At 35.2% G+C, this 20,567-nt stretch overlaps 1 protein-coding gene across 3 annotated transcripts; it reads left to right on the top strand.

The window, feature by feature from the left end:
* Positions 1–106: 106 nt before the first annotated feature.
* On the top strand, positions 107–17,437 carry LOC107265988 (chromosome transmission fidelity protein 18 homolog). 3 transcript variants are annotated; one of them, XM_015735999.2, is made up of 12 exons: positions 107–258; positions 4,101–4,224; positions 4,758–4,964; positions 5,192–5,330; positions 5,411–5,606; positions 6,333–6,754; positions 7,196–7,438; positions 9,064–9,404; positions 9,654–9,895; positions 12,108–12,370; positions 12,648–12,939; positions 17,155–17,437. In XM_015735999.2, exons 1-12 carry the CDS (start codon positions 214–216, stop codon positions 17,335–17,337), a joined length of 2,697 nt encoding a protein of 898 aa, XP_015591485.2. In that variant the 5' UTR covers positions 107–213; the 3' UTR covers positions 17,338–17,437. The 3 variants fall into 3 exon arrangements, with proteins under 3 accessions (XP_015591485.2, XP_024939021.1, XP_015591484.1); XM_025083253.1 differs by having other exon boundaries at positions 5,189–5,330; XM_015735998.2 differs by lacking the exon at positions 107–258 and adding an exon at positions 1,014–1,143 and having other exon boundaries at positions 5,189–5,330.
* Positions 17,438–20,567: the final 3,130 nt, after the last annotated feature.

Raw genomic sequence — 20,567 nt, 5'->3', positions numbered from 1 at the left:
TCAGACTTGACAGCGTGGCCTCCGACCCTCGAACGACCCCGTGATCCCGTTACTTACCGACATTCAGCATTTCTATTCCGCGATGACGTCTTTTCCGCTTGATTAGTCGCTTTTCACATTTAGTATTTTTCAAATAAGATATCAAATCAATACAATTGTACAATTTTATTTGTTGGTTTATTTATTCAGCACTATGTGTTTATATAGTCCTAAATGATATACGGAGAAAAGTGTACAGTTGCGATTATTAAATCAATGGTTAGTATTTGGACTACAAATTTCATGTGGCAATGATAAGAAGTATAGTAAGATTGTGTTCAAATAGTGTTCAAATAGAGGTTATCTTGTACCATGCATATTAAAGTTTCGTGTACATTCAGCGTCGTTAATGCCTGGGCCCTTAAATCTATTTTTGTCTCTGTTCCACTCGTGTAATTTAAAAGGGCAAACTCAATCGGTAAGTCCAGACAATGGATGAGTGTAACGGCGCTGAGTGTACGCCTGTGCTGTATTAACCCTCGGTTGTCAGCTTTGACTTTAGAAACAAATATCTCGAAGGTCGGTTTCACAAGTGAGCTATCCCCACTAACATACCATTCTACATTCTTCCTCTGAATGTTCAGCAAATGCACGCTATCAGAAATGCTTCAGCGTGAATTTCGCAGCAATTAGGAAAATAAAACAGCATCGAGTCATTTTGATGACTAGTGTGATAAGTACGTGATTTTTATGAAAAAAAAAGTGATTTTTATTTTGTGAGCTTTGTGAGATAGATATTTTAAGTAGCATAGCTATATTATAGGGAAGTCATTTTTTAGTAGTATTTGACAAACATTTAATTTTAATTGCGAAGGACATGTTATTCCATACGTGGTACTCCGCTGATAGAAATGCTGATCATATCAAGCTGATAGCAATGTCTAAAGGCAATTGTCACGCACCTAGTAACGCCATATTTGTAAGCACGTATAGACATTCCTATATTTATGAGGCCGGGACTATTAGAGAAGGATATCCATGTCACTGCTGAAGATAGGCCAGTCTTAACAAAGAAGGTACGATGCGGGCTGCGACCTTCAAGGATGGACCATAAGTGTTCCATGCAAGCTTCTTGTTGCGAGAAGTCCACGTGCATCGATCATCGTATGTATAGTCTGTATATAGAAAAATTAAAATATATATGTGTAGAACCATATTCATGCATATTTTTTAGCAAAAATTGTATGCTGAACCACGTATAAAGATTTCATTATCTTCATTCTGTCACAAAAAACACATTGAACTTGTGCACTGGTTATAGTTATGTAACGATTTCAGATGTATGGACCATTAACAATGATAACATTTGTATTAAAATGTAGAATTGACACTGCAAATTTTACTAAGTTACATTAGAGATCTTACTGGAATTATTATCGTTATTGCAACTATTGTTGCTCCCTAAGTACTTACTGTTACTGTAGTAAGCTCGAGTACAGATTTTCCGTCATTTGTAAGTAGTTGACTTAAATGATTTAAATATCGTAGAAAAAAAAATTAGAAATCTACTGATATTATAATTTATTCAATTTACGGGATTACTGATACTAAGCACGTGTTGGATTTCGCTATCAACTCTTCAATATCTGATCGCGCGACGTTGCTAGGAGGAATGAAGCAAGCAGGACAGTACGAAAAACAAAACCCAAAACTATTATATCCCTAAAATATTTATGATTTTTATTAATTCTTATGAAGTATTTGTAATGGTAATGTTTTACGATATGTATTAACAATATTAAAAAGCTGTTTCCAGCCAGATCAGCAATTTCGTGCACAGCGAGTATTATATCAGATATACGATCAACTGCATACACTGTGGCAGATAGAGGCGTAGCCTGTATTACTGAAGCCCATAGTTTTTATTTTTACGAGTGACGACCCTGTTAATTTTTCTCAGCGATGCAGATGTATTGTATAAAGTTTATATAGAAATTTTATACAGCTCAATGTGATATAAAATCCTTAAGCTTCACAAGTCTGAAAAAGTCCTTGGATAAGCAGAACGCTTATTCATTTATAAACATCCGTTATGATACTGGACATTTTAATAGTTACAATACAGAACGACTTATTCATTGGTACGCGTATATAACTCTACCTTTTTTTGAGAGGGTAAGAAAGACCAAATGGTTGGGTCACTTTTTTTTTCATTCGCAATTTTATTGTTGGCAATATATTTTTGAGCGATAACTATATTAAACAAAAAATTGTTAAAAGGTTATCAATTAAGCGCAGATAATAAAACGTGTCCATGCAAAACAGTTGCATGACGTATACTTTTCAGCAAAAGTTTTCTGGGAAAAGTTTTCTCAAGCAAATATGCAGCAAAGTACTAAAATAATTACATCAGGAGAATTAGATTCTTTTACGCTGTTATTTTTAAAAATGTATTTTGCAAATATGCCAGCAGAAGTAATTATTTGAACAAAATAACATTTTTTTAGCAGATGGTTAACAAACTGTTTTTATAAGTTGACGCGATCTGATTAAAAAATGATATTCAGCAAATTATTCCGAGAAATCGATTTAAAATAATATTTTTGCAACACTGTACGGAAAGTTCGCAGTTTGTGTACCATAAAGTAAGCACAAAATGGTCAATTTTTGATGAGTTCAGAGTGTACGGGAATCATAATATTCCCGTACACTCTGAACTCATCAAGAGTCGACCATTTCGTGCTTCTTTTTGGTGCATATACTGTGAACTTTCCGTTCATTGTTGCAAAAAATAGTATATGATACGCGTGCGGGTTGGTGATTCCTACTCCTGTGACGTTTGCCACCCTCGCTTCACTCGAATCGATTCGAATCATTTGCTGATATGATTGCTCATTCGCTCGGGCGGCAAACGTCACACTCGTCAGGAATCACCAGCTTTCCGCACTTGTATCATAATGTACTATATTGGTTCTACCTATTATACCCACAATTCTCGTATTTTCCCTTAAAATAAAATAATACATATCGTAATAATTTTGAGCTATTATCGTGAAGTATCTCTGGTAATAGCACATAATGATAAAAGTGCGGGAAGTTGGTGATTCCTAATGAATGCCACCCTCGCTTTGCTTGGGCGGCAAACGTCACACGAGAAGGAATCATCAACCCGCACGCGTATCATACACTATTTTAATCATTTCTCAACAATGTATAGTCCTTTATAATATTTGATCTATGAAGATATATGAGAAAACCTTAATATGTGTTGATAATCATTCGTAAATTTTGTAAAAATTCCTTCAAATACGTTTTTCTTTTACGGCAGAAATCATCACAAGTTGTTCAAAGCCGAGAACTCATTGATGTTTCTAATAGAATTTTCCAATAACCTATTGTATTTAAAACTGTGTATACATTTGCAACAAAATCCTATAACATAACCGCATAACGTAACGTAACTGTGTGACCGTACTCTCTTGGAGTACTCGTGAAGTTATATTAGGTCTGTTTTTGTTACCTAGACTTTCTGCACTTTTTGGAAAGTGCAAAAAATGTAGGTAACGAGAACAGACCTACCTATTATGTAGTTATGTTATGTTATGTTACGGGATTCTGCTGTACGCGTATACGCAACTTAGGAAAAGTGTGTCGATCTGTTTCAATTTGTGCTATAAAAGAAAAATAGTCAGTAATTCTATTCTCTAACTCCTGCTGACAGTTATCGGTATCATTAGATAATAATAATTGCATTTTGACCAGTAGCAACATTTTCCTTCTATGTCTAACTTGCGGTCGGGTAAAACTTACAATTAGTTATTGATATGTAACCTCGACAATTATCATTACAACTTATAGAGAATATGATACAGCACCTATGTTCTTGAACCGTTTTCAAGAATCTCCACAATTCAGGCAATAGTTTTTAAATGGAAACTCACATGCGAGAATCATTAGGGCAGGCTCCAGAATACGGGACCAGTTTATCCGACAGGTTTGGTTTTGATGCGTTTCAAAACTTGGAAAATTGTCGTCCATTAATGGCGGCAGCGTTAAAACTGGTCAAAAGGACGTACTGAATCTCACTGCTGCGATTTAACGTAATATTTGTTATTATTTAGGTGAAGCAACGTAACGCAGAAATATTCATAAATCTAACTATGGAGGACGGATTTCCGGATCCCGATGGAGATTTATATGACTTAATTCATGAAGACGAATATGAAGTTTTAAACGAACTGGAAGGTAAAGATAACCTATGCTGTCACAACTTCCACTGAATGTAAATCTACTTTTAAATGTAATCAGTTATTGTCATTACAATGTTAAGTGTATTCGTATCTATATTTGCAAAACTTTATATTAAAAAATTATAAATTTAGTATACAAACGATAATATCAACTACTATTATAAATCTGCATGTTTAGCTGTCATAATTATTTGCACTTTTTGCTACAAAATGCTTAAAAGGTTATCTATAATGAATATTACCTTGTATTTTGTTTATTAGGTCATGCTTATGCTATTCGATTATGAAGAAGTTGCCTTAAATTTTTTTTTAAAACCTTGTTAAATACATACCTGTGTAACTCTTTTATTGTTTTCGATTAATACATGTAGTTAATAACTCCAATGTCTAATTCATCAATCCTATGTTTAATGTTTCAAAGTTTGAATTGAAAAAGCATTATTTATTGTATAATTTTGTTGTTACTTTTAAGAAGGAACGTTCACCTTGTATTCTGTCGTACAAATTAAAAAAGGTTTATTTGTTTAGGCTCAAGTAAAAAGAAAGAAGAAGTGTCTAAACAACCTGTGCAAAAGAATCCAGGTTCACAGAAAATCCTGAGCTCGAATTCAAATGAAGCACCTGACTTAGTTTTGCCTAGTCAAAGTGGTATTACTGCCAATGAAGCCACCAAAAAACGTACTTTTGAGGAACTCTTTGGAGATGTCACTGATCTACTTGGTGATGATATACTACGTAAGATAATAAAACCTTATCATTCTTTTTATTTCATACAACACGCAGATTATCATTTAGAATCTGTGTTATTCAAACTTTTCATATTGTTATGATTTTCTTACATCTTTTTAATGAGAGCACAATAGAATAGTATAATATCACTAACATTTACATTTAATTAAATGTTATCAGTAATAAATACTGATAGGTAATAAAATACTTCAATTTCCTTTATTTTTTAGCAGATGTTCATGAGCATAAAGAAAAAAGGCCTCGTTGGGACGAACCAGAGGAAGTTATTAAACAAGTCCTAGAAGCTCGAAGAATTTTACATACACAAAATAATTATGTTTCAATTCATCAGACAGCGCAGGACTTTGAAGAGTAGGTTCTTCAATATTCAGACTGTTACATTTGGTTATATGTGTCAATTGAAATAACTAATTTCTTTTTAATGCATTTAGAGAAAAATTGGAAACAATATCATTCAGAGTACCATCATGGAATTTCATGCCAGTGACCCGACCATCGGATTCCGAACGTTATTATGTCAGAGTACGATCACATAATAAATTTGCAGTTACTAAAAATCGTCCAAAAATGGTTACTGGTTTACTTTCCGTGTCATACAGCCGACTTAAAGCTGAAGCTGAGGAAATTGTAAGTACATATCCTCAATTAGTAATAACATGTTCTTTATGGCATCACTAGTGCAACCTTATATACTTATTAAAACGTATTTTTATACTTTGCTCACTATAAAATTTGTAGGTATACCTCAAAATGTTCAAAACTTTATGAATATTATTGATTTACAATAAGGTATTCAAAGCGCTGGCTGAGTATATTATATTTTTAAGGGGTTCCTTTAGTGGTTATGCTTCGTTACGAAATTTACAGAATGGATTATTTCTTGATTTTTCAATTACTTCTTTTGAAATTATAATGTCAAAAATTGTTATGCTTGTGGGAAATGCGTCTGATGTATTTAAGGCAGTTGTGTTACTACATTATCAAAATTGATCACATTTATATATGCGACAATGCTCGAATATTCTGATTTAAATTTTAGATTAAGTAATTTAAGATTTTTGCTCTTTGTGACTCTAGCCAGTAGACGTGGCCCTTAATACTCCAGGAGTGATATTTGTTGTGATATGTATGAGTATATTTTTTGAAACACGATCTTCAAGTTTGGAGCGAAATGATGAATATTATATTTAGTCATTCGTCTAGTGAGGAAAAGATCCTAATGTATAAAATATAGTGATGCTATACATAAAAATCAAATAGCAAGTCTGGTTATGTTCGTGAATTATATAAATTTATTTTAGGTTCAGCTAAATGTGCAAATTGAAATTGTAATATCACCGAAATATCTTTCAGATTGTCAAAAATGCAGAAGAGGCAACCTTACTTGCGACAGAACCTGACGTTCAAATATCATCTGATGATAAGTTATGGGTTGACAAATATCGTCCACAAAAGTATATAGAATTACTTTCCGATGAAGGTGTGAATCGAAAATTTCTTCACTGGCTGAAACTTTGGGATAAAATTGTTTTTAATCGGGAACCGATCACACGTCAGAAAGTAACGGAAATGCCAAAGTTTGGTACCAAAAAATTTATTAAAAATAAACCCATTGAGGGACGCGATAGTAAAGGATTTCCAGAGCATAGAATAGCGTTGCTTACTGGGCCGCCCGGCCTTGGAAAGACGACTTTGGCCCATTTGGTAGCAAGACATGCTGGTTATAATATTGTTGAAGTTAATGCTAGTGACGATAGGAGTCCGGATAATTTCAGGTAAAATCAGTTACACAATTCGTACCATTATTTTTAGTAAGATATCGGTAACGAGAAGTGATCATTGGCGTGATAAACTGCTGAATTATATATTATTATTGTTGTTGTTGTTGTTATTAATCCTAGCTTGTCTTATCTGTGTTCGGTGTAATGGGACAAATATTGCATTTTGTTCTGTTCTTCATGACATGTTTTTTTTTTTGTAAATATTATTACTTTTGATCAAATTATATTTGATATTGGACTGTAATCGAAGTCTGGCACTACGATTTCACTATAATTGAACCTAAAACTATGCATTTGTTTCAAAGTTATTGAACAATGTAAATCGTTAGACTGGTTGAAGGGCAAAAAATAGGTATGACGAGCTAGAGTTAATTAAAAGTAATATGTTTTCAACTGCAACTGTCTAAAATATAAATTATTTTTATTATCTAATAGGCAAGCTTTATTAGCATCTACGGAAATGAAAGCTGTAATGGGTGCAGACCCTAGGCCAAACTGTTTAATTTTAGATGAAATTGATGGTGCCCCAGCAACATCTATTGATATTCTTTTAAAATTCATTCACGGAAAGTTGACTTCAAAATCGAAAAAAGGCAAGAACAAGGAGGAGAAAGGAGAGGAGCCTTGTCGGCGACCAATTATTTGCATCTGCAACGAATTGTATACACCATCCTTAAGGTATTTCTATTAAAATAGAATAATATAAATACTATGATACTTTATTTTTTCATTCTATCTAGTTTGAGTTAGCGTTTATTAAAAATTGCTGTAATAAGCCCTCTTTTAAACTAGGACCTTCAACTGCACTACAGCACACAAATTTGATTATTACACTAATGAATTATTTATTAAATTATTTTTTTGAATTATATTGGTAAACAATTATTGTGGATAACTATTTTTGTTTTTAAAACTACTGTACATTGTTTCTTTTTAATTAGTAGTTTTTAAACACATTACATAGAAAGATAGTAATTAAATATGAAAAAAATAGTATTAACTAAGCCTATTGAAGTTGATACTTTCGAGTTACAATAGTTTAAAATGTTTTTGCAAAATCACACTTGGCTAATCTACTTTCATCGAATTTTCCCTTCTGGAATATATTGTAACGTGTAAGCCAAAGATAATATATAAAGTGTGAAAAAATAATCCTTTGATTTTAATAACTATATGTGGTGCTATTTCTTTACACTGGTATTCAGCAAACTTATGAGATCGGTCATGATTGATTGCTTTCTAAAAACAGTTTTTACAAGCCATTGTCATACCCTATACATATATATTTCATAATTTTAATATTTTTTGGTTAACATATTTATTGAAAAAACTGCATACTTGTTTGAAATATTTGCTAAAATTAGCAAAAATTACATACTAACATAAAATCGTAATAAAATGCGTTTAAGAGTAGTTACCTCTTCCCATAACAATTGAAAAATTGCATTTTGACAGTATCTGGTATTGTGAATTTCAAAATTTAAAGTTCAAAATTCGTTTCAGTTACCTCCAAAACTCTTAGAATATAAGAGGCGTCAGAAAACGAAGGTGTGGTTCTAGTTAATGTACAACCGAACGTTATTGAAACGATTAAGCTTCTTAAGTAACACATAAAAAGAACTTTCTAATAATTGTGAAAGTAAATTGAAGCAAGATAGTGCCGCTTTAGTGAGAAATTGGTTGCACCACCATCGGGGTGGTTCGCCCCTTAAATGACGTTTTTTCCGAATAAATAAAAACATTCATCTCCTACTTTTCTTAGTACTTTCAAATGCAATTGGTTTCATAAAAATCGAATCGATATTTTTTTTATTCTAAAAATGTCGCACTCTTTAACCTTTATAAACTTTTATGCATTCACCCCACCAGAACCGATCAAAATGCATTTTTCATTATTCATAATGAGGATTATTCTCCAATTGGTCTCATTTAAATATCTCGACTGGAAATATGCAAAACTGCGAAAACCACCTTCGAGGAACCCAATTTTGGGGGTTGATTTCACCCCCTAAAATCGTTTTACCGCCGATAAAAAAATACGTATCTCTTAAATTTTTATGAAGAATAACATATTTAAAAGCTAACGAAGTCGAAGGACGACACCTGAGGTATCATCCTTGTCAGTATCATATGGCCTAAAATTCTGCATAATTTCACAACTATACATGGACAGACCAGAATCTGTATATTTTTAGGCTCTTCCTTCATTGATTAAAATTAATCTTCATTAATTTCATATAATTTGATGAAACTATAAATGTTGAAAAATTTATAATTGAACAAAAGTAAATGTTTCGTTCCAGAGCTTTACGAATGGCAGCTCTCGTTATTCAAGTTCCAGAAGTAAGTGCCTCGAGATTAGCAGAACGTTTAGGAGAAATAGCGCGCAAAGAATGCATACGAGCCGATGCGGATGCACTCTTGCAATTGGCTGAAAAATCTGGATGTGACGTTCGTACCTGTCTTGGAGCATTGCAGTATATGGGAGGTGCAAAATCCGGAAACACTTTCAATTTAGTCTTCAAGGATACGAAGAAAGGATTATTTGATTCTTGGAAAGAAATTCTTCAAGTTCCTTGGGCTAGAAATAGAGTAATTCCAGCTAGAGAGAGAATGGAAAGGATTTTAAAAGTTGTATTCAATAGTAAGTTTACCGACATATGCAGTTTCTTAAGAAGCATGTCATGATTTAATCTATCAATCAAATCTATCAAATTAGTGGTATATTCATTTATCTTTTATGGAGTAATTATATGTAATTATGATTATTTATTACTTCAGTATTTAATTTTTCAAGGTCTGTGTCACTTTATCTAATTTAATGTACACGACTGAAGAGAGATATGTTTATTGTTTCTGATGAATTTGTTTACATTCTTCTTCTCTTTTTCAGGTGAAACGAATCGTTTAGCTCTAGGAATATTTCACAATTATCCACAAATACAGAATAACAGTATAGTTCGTCTATCCGATTCACTTCAATGGTTTCAGTTTTTCGACAGAATTACAACATTTGTGATGAATACTCAAATCTGGAGCGCTATGCCTTATGCTAATTACGCTTTTGTTGCGTGGCATTTCAATCTTGCCGCCAACAACAACATACAATTGTCATATCCCTCAGTCATGTATGAGGTATGTTTGACTTTTATCCCTTTCTAGCTGTCTTTATGAAAACGTTTATTATTTTAGTGATATAAATCTATATAAAAATTGCTAGGTCTTTCTTTTCAAAGGATTTCGATGATCAATGTGATTTATTTACGTAAAATTCAACAACTAAATCAGAAGCAAGTGCCAGTTTCAAGTAGAGATAACTAATTTATTTTATATATCTAATTAACTAATTCAGAAATAATAAAAGTATAGGTATCGACGTTATATACTGACAAAACGACAAAGTATATGTAAAAATACTTGAGCTCTGATTTAATTGTTTTCATATTTAAATAGTTGCGAATATTTCACATGCTTTGAGTTCTAGCAGAGACTGTGTAACAAGAAATAGCAGCAGCTAAACGAAATCCTAAATTGTGAATGGAATATAGATACATTACGTTTATTAGTTCTAGCGCGAAATGTACATTGAAACTTAATCCGTGAAATTGCTTTTCATACAATTTCAAATAATTCCATTGAGAAGGCGAAAAAGGCATGACGAGAAGTCCGCATAAAGTTTGCAGGAAGCTGTAACAGTTAAAACCCAAGCCTCATTCATGGTGTAGGTAATTCTTGGCGAGTCACAAGTTACGAACAGTCCAGCAGGTAAACATAACTCAGAGGGACATTTGTAATGTCGCCAGTATTTATCGCTGTTGTTGGACGGTTTGTTGCAGCAATAACGGTAATGGGCTCGCAGACACTCTCCCTGCCCTCAAACCCTTCTCCAAGCGATTTATCCTCGGGTAATTAGTACGGGTAATAATTAATGCGGCCGCGCATTGTGCTAATTATCAGTGGAGAACCTTTTAAGAAATGAAAGAACATTCGAAATAAAACAAAGCGAGGTTCGAGTCCTGGTGTTTGCCATCCGCGTATACCTATACCACCTTCGCATACGTATATACGTTTATACGTATATACACAACCTATATACAGTCTCGTGTACCCGACAAGAGGAGCCAAGCAGCTATCCATCAGGGTGCTTTTGTCGCCCTAATGAGAGCCTGAATTATTCAGCTTAGAGAACCCCCACAGTGATACCACCTACCCCCTTTTTCTATCCTCTTGGCGCTCACTCTCTGCAGACGTAAGAGTTTCCCGTCTGACCTTATATCTTTATACACTTGTCGCTTATCTGGACTCTTGGAACGTGCCGGAATTTTGTAAAATAATATACTATCGAGTTGTTTCAAAAGTCCGACAACTTGGATCTCATTTGAAGATGCGTAAATCGAAAATTATTTTTTCAATTTTTTTTACAAGAACATATGTATACTTTCGACAAATTAATCAAGTTTTCTTAATATCGTATAATTGTTTATTAATCTTTTTGCTATTTTATAATGCTACATTTTATTTTGTCTAAAATTCTGCTACCTTGAGTTTCAAAGAATCTTTACGAGACCGCAGCCACTTTCACGTCTATTAACACGCATACTCTTTTCCTCTATGTGAAGCTCATTTTCACTAAGATAATTGCACTGTGATACGGCGGAACTTGCTGTTTTGTTCGTCGTAGTATCAGCTTTTGAAAATTGCCTGTCTTTACTTAGACTCCTCTTTACGCGTTGTCGATTCTTTCCTTTTCTTTCTATTTCCAATACCACGCGCGTCAATAAAACTCGAATGAATCTCATACTAAGTTTTACTTTTTTTCACATCATTGAGATGCAACTTTGCATTCTTAATTCTTACGATAAAAATGGATGAGGCTATAGGTATATAGTACAGAAATAATAATAATAATGTGTCCAGAAAGTAAATTATATATGTATAAATATTTCACAAAGTGGTTTCCAAGACCTTTTTTGTTGTGTATTGGCAGTTATGAGGACTTTTGGTATTTTCCAGGCTGGACCTGGAAAAATCCTATATGTAACGTATACTTCCAGAGCCATTTGGCGGCACTCACACCGAATTTTCCAACAAATTTTTTATGCTGGACACTCCGAGTTGTGATGGGCTAAGAAGATGTTCGTTAGGTTAGGTTACGTTAGAATTCCAATGCTACATGTTCCAAGGTCTAGTTTTTTTTTTTTAAAAAACATTAGCTTGCTGTTGTGAACGCCGCATGGCCTGGAAACTGCCGCCTGACATATTTATATATATATATATATTTAGATCCTATATCTTGTAAGGAAGTTTGACTAGATTTAAAAAAGATTTTTTTTTGAATTGATTTTAGGTAAACCAGAAATTGGCTAAAAATCAATCGATTTTAGCTACGGTGCATCGAGTTTCAGGCATAGAGACTTCAATGCTTACTATTGATTATTGTCCACTGTTATCCGAACTTTTAACACCAAGGCTTCGTTCTGTTTCTGGTCATCTATATTCTAGTAATGAAAAGGCAGAACTTACACGTCTTGTCAACGTTATGCTAGATCTTGGATTGGCACTGGTTCAAGAAAAAAATCCAGATGGCAGCTACGAGTACAATTTTGAGCCGTAAGTATGAATATTTTTCATGCAGTTTCTTTTGTGGAAAAATCATATTTGAGCTATCATTAACCTCTAGATCGCCGCACTTTTTTGAGCTTAACAATTTTCAATATATTTAGTGAATTTGAATGAGTAATTTGAACAAGTACCTAAAGTGTAGCAATGCATTCTCCGCGTATACAAAGGCGTCCTGTGGTCGAGAGGTTAAATATGAATTAGCAAACTAAAATGCTCTACAATAATCCAACGTGGATCATTAATGTTCAACTGTTTAATTAACCAGAAATCTCTTGGAAATCGGACTATTCCCTGATTGTAAGAAACGTAAGAGTTTGGCATATGCAGTAAAGCAAATCGTAGTTCAGGAATATGAAATGGAAAGATTAAAAAGACTCGAAAGGATGACCAGCGGATCAAGTAAATTGGTGTCAACTCCTACGGCTACTGATAAAAAGAGAAGAAATATCGAGGCAACAGAAAAATTAAAAGAAGCATCAGAAATTACAAACGCAGTAAAAAGTGTAGCGAATCATCATAAGAAATTGGAACCCGTCGTCCCGCAGCCAGAGAAAATGGTAAGTCCTCAAAAATGTACTTTCCAATTGGAATTTCAATTCCCTTAATTGTAGACGGTTCATCATTGAGCTCGCTACATTGTTTGAATAATTTTAAGCTGTTAACACGTTTTCGAGAGAGATACGCACCTCTCAGCTTTGATTACGATCGAGAATTTCGGTAAATTAATCTCTGACCAACTCCCCGAAGCGCAATAACTCACTGCCATTTGTTCCCATTACGCTACTAGCTATATGGACGATAAATCATCAAGTGACAACGATTTAATCAAAATTAATTACACAGCGAACAAAGTTATTAGACTCATCATATTCCACACTGTCTTTTTACTGTCTATGTCTATCTGTCTTTCTTAATTAATTACAATAATTCTGGACCAATTTTTCCTCATTTTCTCTTCACCGAGGTACACGCTTATTGAAATTAGTTGTCACAGGTTTACTGTTATATTATTATCACGTTAATATTTTCTAGGCAATACTTTGGTATATTTTCTATTTATTAAATATTCTGCTTTATTCGGAATACGTGCTATTCAGTCATTTTATCTATCGACTTGAATATATTGGCAGATCATGAACATACAAAAGATGTATTACCCTATTAATGCCTTAAAATTTATTGAACTTATATAAATCAAATAGTATCATTAAGGTATTACTACGGACCGAAAAGGTATATGCATCGGGCACGGTCTCACAGTGGATGTAGCAGTGTATACGTATATACACTGACGCTCTCTTGTCAGCCGTCGTACGAGAGATTTCGTAATAAATATCGACTTCTTTCATGTCTATCAATAAATCCTACGAGTAAAAAGTTCTGACTAAAAATCTAAAAAATTCCTAATTTTTTCCTTTGCCACATACTAGTTTTTCATCGGAATTACGCGGACGAGTCAAATGCAATAAAAAAAAAACCATGCGCGTTTTATTGGCCAGGTATAGGGAATACGTGTTACGAGTCCTGACTTTAACTCGAAAATACTCGGAAATGGATGCGTGAATCGTGTTAAAAATATGTAGAGGGATGTACTGCTATACAAATTAGACGTAAAACAAATTTCAGCTCGATTACGCGGTTTTGAGTTTACCGTAGTAATACCTTAAGAAAATTTGTACTACTGCTTGACATATTCTTATTCCATTTGCATCTGTTCAAATGACAGGATTACAACGTGCTTAAGGATTTCACAATACAAATTAATACTGTTTATTCGCCGATGACATTTTTTACTGAGAATATGCCTTCGCAACTGCAATACAGGTAACAGTTGCCGGAATCTCCTTAAAGAAACTAAGATGCAGTTAAGAAAAGAAAATGTTCCAAACAATAAGTACGAGAGTGAATCGAGAAGAACATTATAAAAGGAATGAGATGTGTGAAGCAGCAAGATGGTAGAAAATGGGAAAAAAGGTTTGCGAAAAGGAGGAATTCAGTGTAGCCAGAAGCAAAGAGTCAGGGATCAGGAGCGTTGAGTACGGGGTACCAAAACGGGACGGGCTGGTACATCCGCAAGGCTATTATAACCGCTCGAGCGAATCTCTATTAAAGCGTGTTTACACTGGCTTAGGGGTTGACTCAAGCCAGCCCTCTCGTTGGTTCCCAGTCGAGCCAACTCCGTCGTGCCGCCCTCCCCGTATATACGGAGTAATGCCTATCTAATTGTCGCGTGTATGAATAGTGAATCCCGGAGCACTCGAGGCTATGAGCCAGATCCGAGCTAACACAAGGGGAGCGCCATATGAGCTAATCTATATTATGATAGCCCGACCTCCGGGACGCTCACCCTATACCTACCCCTATTTCTCTCTCTCTTTCTCTCTCTCTCTCTCTCTCTCTCTCTCTCTCTCTCTCTCTCCCTCTTTACATCTGCGGCCTTCTCTCTCTCGCCATCCTTCCACCTTATACCTTCTCTCGTTCCCTTGCTCCCTCGGTTAGCATCTATCCGGCTCATGCACCTGATTGCGAGTAACTTGTACGCGTGCGTGTCTAACACCCCTGTACCATTGTTATCATCCACTTGTTTTTTTATCACGAGGTTACCCGCCACAAATTTACTTTGTAACAATCGACCTTCCTGCATGAACGCATGCTAATGACTGTTAGCTCGTACCACTTGAAAGTTTTGAGACAGTGGGGTTCCGGGTGTTTGGTAGAGCGGGGAGTGAAAATGGTCGTCTCAAAATACTATTGTAAATCAATGCTACTACGCTATGAACACGGAGGCCATTATTGCTCGCTTGTGTACCTTTTCATGTGGCTCTATTTAGAAAATGGATGGATTCACCATTCTGGTTTTAAGTTTTTTAGTATTCAAGTCAATGTACTGTAAAAAATAGAAATAGGTGGTATGATTTTACCTAATTCTATTCTATATGAGACATCAAGTGTCGAAATATTTTTTTTGTATTTTAAACTTTCAGAAAGTTGTCAATAACAGAACTATCATGTCGGTCCAATTTTGGGAATTGTATTTTGAACTATTTTGTATTAGAAGTTCTCTATATTATCAAACTTTCCATGCCTTGGTCTTCAAAGGTATAACTTTTGGTCAAGGAATTTTGATATTGCTGCTTATGGCAGAGGCGAATATATAAATATATGATATCTACATTATCATTTCTAGTTATAAAAAATATTGGGATTATTTGTTATCATATGCATTGAGTATCTGTATACACGAAGCAAAAGTTTGATAATATTTTGTTGTTGTCAAGATTTCTTCAGATAAGTCAAGAGGACGTGCCATATTTGAATGGCTCGTATTATATGAAACCAAAGACCTGACTTAAATCCAAATTAATTTCCTTGAAGACGACAGGGGGCGATGTAGCACAGGAAGGGAGAAGTAGCGCATCAAGTCGCATAAAATAGCATTAAATGCTCATGGATGGCACAGCTTCCGTTTCCGTTTCCGAGAGGTCCTGCCTCGTGAAAACGTCGTAATAGCGGCTGCATTAGGGGTTCTAGAAATTTCTGGACTGTGAGAGGATAGATGGCATGCGCTAGTGAGGATGGTTAAGGCGAATGTATTTGTAAAGGCACGTAATCGCAGGGGCGGTGGATGACGGCGTTTGCAGCGTCGGGACGCCGGACGTCGCAATCTGGCCGCACCGCCCTCGAGGTCCACCATTATGATGGTAATGGCCCCACTCGCCAGGGCCGTCGCTATTGTGATAAGACCCTTGATACTTTTCAAGTGTTAGTCTTCCGTTCCGCAAATCTGGGTGGTATCAATTTTCAAAGGGTCAGACATTGGCATAATTTTTCATTTTTAGCCAATTTATTAAACTTTTCTTCGCAGACGTCTCGAGTCTTTTTCTTCTTATGAATTTTCCAATATTCCCAAGGGAGAAACTAACGGGACGTTGAGCCGAGGTTGCTTCGAGGGCGCCATTGCGTCCAGCCACCCTTCGGTCCTCCATTTACCCCTAACGACGTTCCCGGCAAATAAAAGCTGATTTTTTCCCTCTTTATCTCCCCCTCCCCCCCTCGCCCTTTCTTCATTTATCTCTACTTTCGTCCGTTCCACTGCTCTGGACCTCTTGCATCTCGTCCCGTCCTTTTTAGCTCTTGAGATGCCTTCTGCCTCATCAGCTTCAGTTTTACTTGTATATCTACGCATCTACCTTCCTACACCTACTTGGACTTTGTTACCATCCTCTTCCAACCTGCCGATAAAACAGACTCTGCGTGGTCCCATGATAGCCAATAAGAAAATTAGGTAGTAAGTCGTACGATGCTGGAACTCTTCGCATTCCCATGATTAATAGTGTTTTTCCCATCGTTCATTCTATCATTCGTACGCCCGATCTGCGTCCATTACTTTCTTGTTCTTTTTTCTGAAATTTCCTGGTGCACCCTCCACTCGATCTTGGCTCGCTCTCAGAAATCGACCTAATGCAATTTCATGTCCATTAAGGTAGGAGCTCTTAATTGAAACGACTCGATCAAAATATTAAAAAATTTCATCATTTTAAACTGTTAAAGTTAATAATCCTTATCTTTAGAATAATCTTAATACTCAATAATCTTATTGTACCTTAATACCACATAATATATAGGTCGATCAATTTATACGATGGTACGATGACGTAATATATTTATGTCGATTGATTTTTTTAATTTAAAAGTTATTTTTATTATTTATATATATCGTTAATAACTCGATTTGCAGGATTATAGTCAATTTTATTTTGTTTTCTTTATAGCAATGTCGGGATTTCTTCGGAAGAATCATCAGCAATGATCGCCAACAACAATCTGCTAACAAAATTTCACCGAGGGCGGCTCGATTACAAGACATGGTTAATAGAAATCGTGTATGGTACAAATATAAGGAAGGATTCAGTAACGCAGTGCGTCGTACAGTATTAATGAGAGATCTCTTGTGATTTTAAATATCATGTAATGTTTTATGTACATAACTATTCTGGCTAAAAATTCAAAATATTTGTTTATATTAAATTTTATAATAATAACAATATAAGAAAATGTCTTCAGCAGTTAAATTAATATGACACGAGTGATTCAAATAGAATTGGATCTTGATATTGATTAAATTCATATTGTTTCAGGTTGCTATTTAATAGTTTTATAAGGACGTTTATGCGAATGTGTAAGGTGAACTTAGAAATTAAATTTTTTAAATTTAAAAAAAAATATTTTCTTATCTTTCCAGATTAGCACTGTTTCATTTATCTGTTTTTTTTCCCTTTTTTTTACAAATGACTGTACACGAGGAATTTAAATGGTGCTTACTCAGGTTCCTTGTCACAATGTGTCCTGACCGTTCGGAGTTACTGACTCTCCCAACTATTTATTAGAATAATTACTATTTGTTAGAATAATTGAAAAAATTAAGAAAACGATTGTAGCTTCATTTCATTGTGACGCCATCGCTCCACAAGCATATGGATACAAAATCAGAGCAACATATTTAATAAAATAACAAATTTTGATTTTGCGTATAGAACGTACAAACTGAAAACAAGTTTTTGTTGAAATCCACTGGTACGTCATAATGGTGATTAAACCAGCGCACGATTATATTTTAAGAAAAATCTTTGTATTATCCGTAGTCAGAAGCATTATACGATATGCGAAAACTGAAGGTGCACAACTCATCGAAATAATATAAATTTTCTCTTTTCACATCAGTCGGTCCAAGAGTGGCAATAATTTCCAGGGACCCTAAAAAAATATAAAAAATTTCCATGCGCGAGATAACATCTCGTCTCCTACCACTTTATGATCACTGACATTTTGATATGAATAAATTGACATTTACACGCGTGCATATTTAATGAAGGGAGAAGATGCTGCGTCCGGGGAAAACGTAACGCAACGTAACGCCACGCATAACAACAATAACATAATCGTAACGGTACGGTTGGCAGGCCCGGCACGTGCGGCTTCTGTCAATAAGTTGAATAAAGCAACCGGTAATGTTACTCGAGTGGACTCGGCTCCCTCGAAGGGTGCGTCCGAGTAGCCCTATAAACATTTCCGGGCTGTCCACAATCCCTTGCACTTGCTTAATGTATACGCGTGCTCCGCCCCTGCGATTCGACATTGATGCACGGATTCACCAAGGAAAGATAGGCACGATAGAGGCCCATTGCCTTTCCATTACCACGCACTAAATATCTAAACGATCCGTTAGATCTGTTAAGCTGTAAGGATTTAATAGCCGTATTGATTGAGCGAAGAAGGAAAAGCGGTTTCGTTAGTCAGCAGAGGAATAGTGTTTAACGATAATGAGATCAGGATTTAAACTTACGAAACGACAAGGATACTTAAAAAATAAAACGTAGACGTATACTGTATGCATACTTTTAATGAACGCGGACGAGTTTTGGTATTTACTACACAATTGAAATGAGCGACGAATGAAATTGTAATGAGGCAAAAGGTAAGAAAATAGTCGAGAAAATCATAAAAATTATTACCTAAAAAATGGCTATGGCTCTGTTTCTATTTAAAGAAATAGTAACGATCATGACTTTGGGACTTTGTAAAAATTTGACAATCCATGAAATTCAATAGGAAATAAATGTAGTGTAATAAATCGTAAGAGACTGGATTGTATGACTATGGCAAAAGTACTTGATGACTCAAACTGTCATGGAATTAATTCCCGTGACTTGATATACACGGATGTGTTTCATTCGCGAACGTTATCTGTTGGACATTTAGGGTGGGTACACGTGTCAGTGAAACAATATGGCGGGGGTGCGTGCCACGTGGCTCCACGCAGAGCGTGAATATAGTTCTGAGAAGGCGTCCCTAATGGAATTATAAATTCAATAGCGGCCTCGGAGCGCACCTGAGTCTGTAGCTGGATACGATATGTACGATACAATACGATATGGTCCTGTTCTGCTCATCCGTTCTATGCCATCACACTAATTGCTGTGCGTGCGATGCCTTTCTCTGTGACTTATGAGCAAATTGTTGATTTATCCAACTGCAACTCGCTTGTTACTCGCTTAACTACAACTGCTTTGGAAAATATCTTCATGCATAGGCGTGATTGATTTTTAAAAATTTTATTTCAATCATAGCGGAAATTAATAACAGAGTTATTGTTATTTCGCTTCAACGTCATCGACACTGTTTGCTGTATGCTTAAGGGCTGATTGCTACTGTAAGTTAAATTTTACGTGGAACTTTTTCTTTTTATTAATTTTATATAATATGGTAAAGTTGATAAAGATGGACCAAAGAGCAGGATCGCCAAGTTTCTTCAAATCATATTTTATGAAAGAAATGTACATGTATTAATTGTATTTCATATGATGGCTAAATTTATAAAATAGTGGAGCCTGCGAATTAGAAATATGAAAACTATCTGTTTTTATATTTAATATAATATTTATAGCTTCCGCTTGATATAGTAATACCCAATATTATTTAAACAGTATGATACATAGCATAGAATTGTTTTAATAAGAACATTGAGCGTTAGCTCCTATCTTTCGCTACTTTAGTATTATTGAGATTGAACTAACCCCCTTTCCGCTGTGGTGTGTCTATCTCTCTCTTTGAAACACCCAACCAATCACACTGCTAGCTGCTAAGTGCGATCCATTACGCGTAATGGAATGCGCCAATTATAACATTTGCTGAATAATTGGTGGCCGCTGGGCGACACTGTGGACGGGGTAAAAAGGGTTCTAGGGATGGTGTGTAGAAGGCTGGAGGTGGTGAAACTGTTGGTAGTGTCCGTGGTGTCGTTGGTATTGGATTTATGGGGCTGCGATCAGCGAGTAGCCACCCTGGACGGCGCGTTCAATACGTGCATCCTGTAGCTGCATGTGGGAGCAAACATTAAATAAATCATTTAATAAATTTTCCGGAACTGACTGTAAACGCTAAAAGGCTAGTTATGTCGCTGACGTTGCTTCCAATTAAGCTTCGTGAAATTACGAAAGCCTCTATGCTTTGCCTCTGTCGTATAAACATTCCAGTAATTCCATTTTATAATCTGCTGGATGTACAATTATCTTGTCAGAATTTGTTTACATGAGAAAATCCTTAACGCCAATAGTTTTAATACATTATTGTTATGAAAATAATGAACCACGCTGAGAGAAAGTTGGACTTGGAAACGAAAATAAAA

Source organism: Cephus cinctus, unplaced genomic scaffold (genome assembly GCF_000341935.2).
Source record: "Cephus cinctus unplaced genomic scaffold, Ccin1 Ccin1_scaffold0269, whole genome shotgun sequence".
Classification (NCBI taxonomy): Eukaryota; Metazoa; Arthropoda; class Insecta; order Hymenoptera; family Cephidae; genus Cephus; species Cephus cinctus.
The sequence above is the reverse complement of the archived record's forward strand: the minus strand, read 5'-3'. Positions and strand labels throughout refer to the sequence as shown.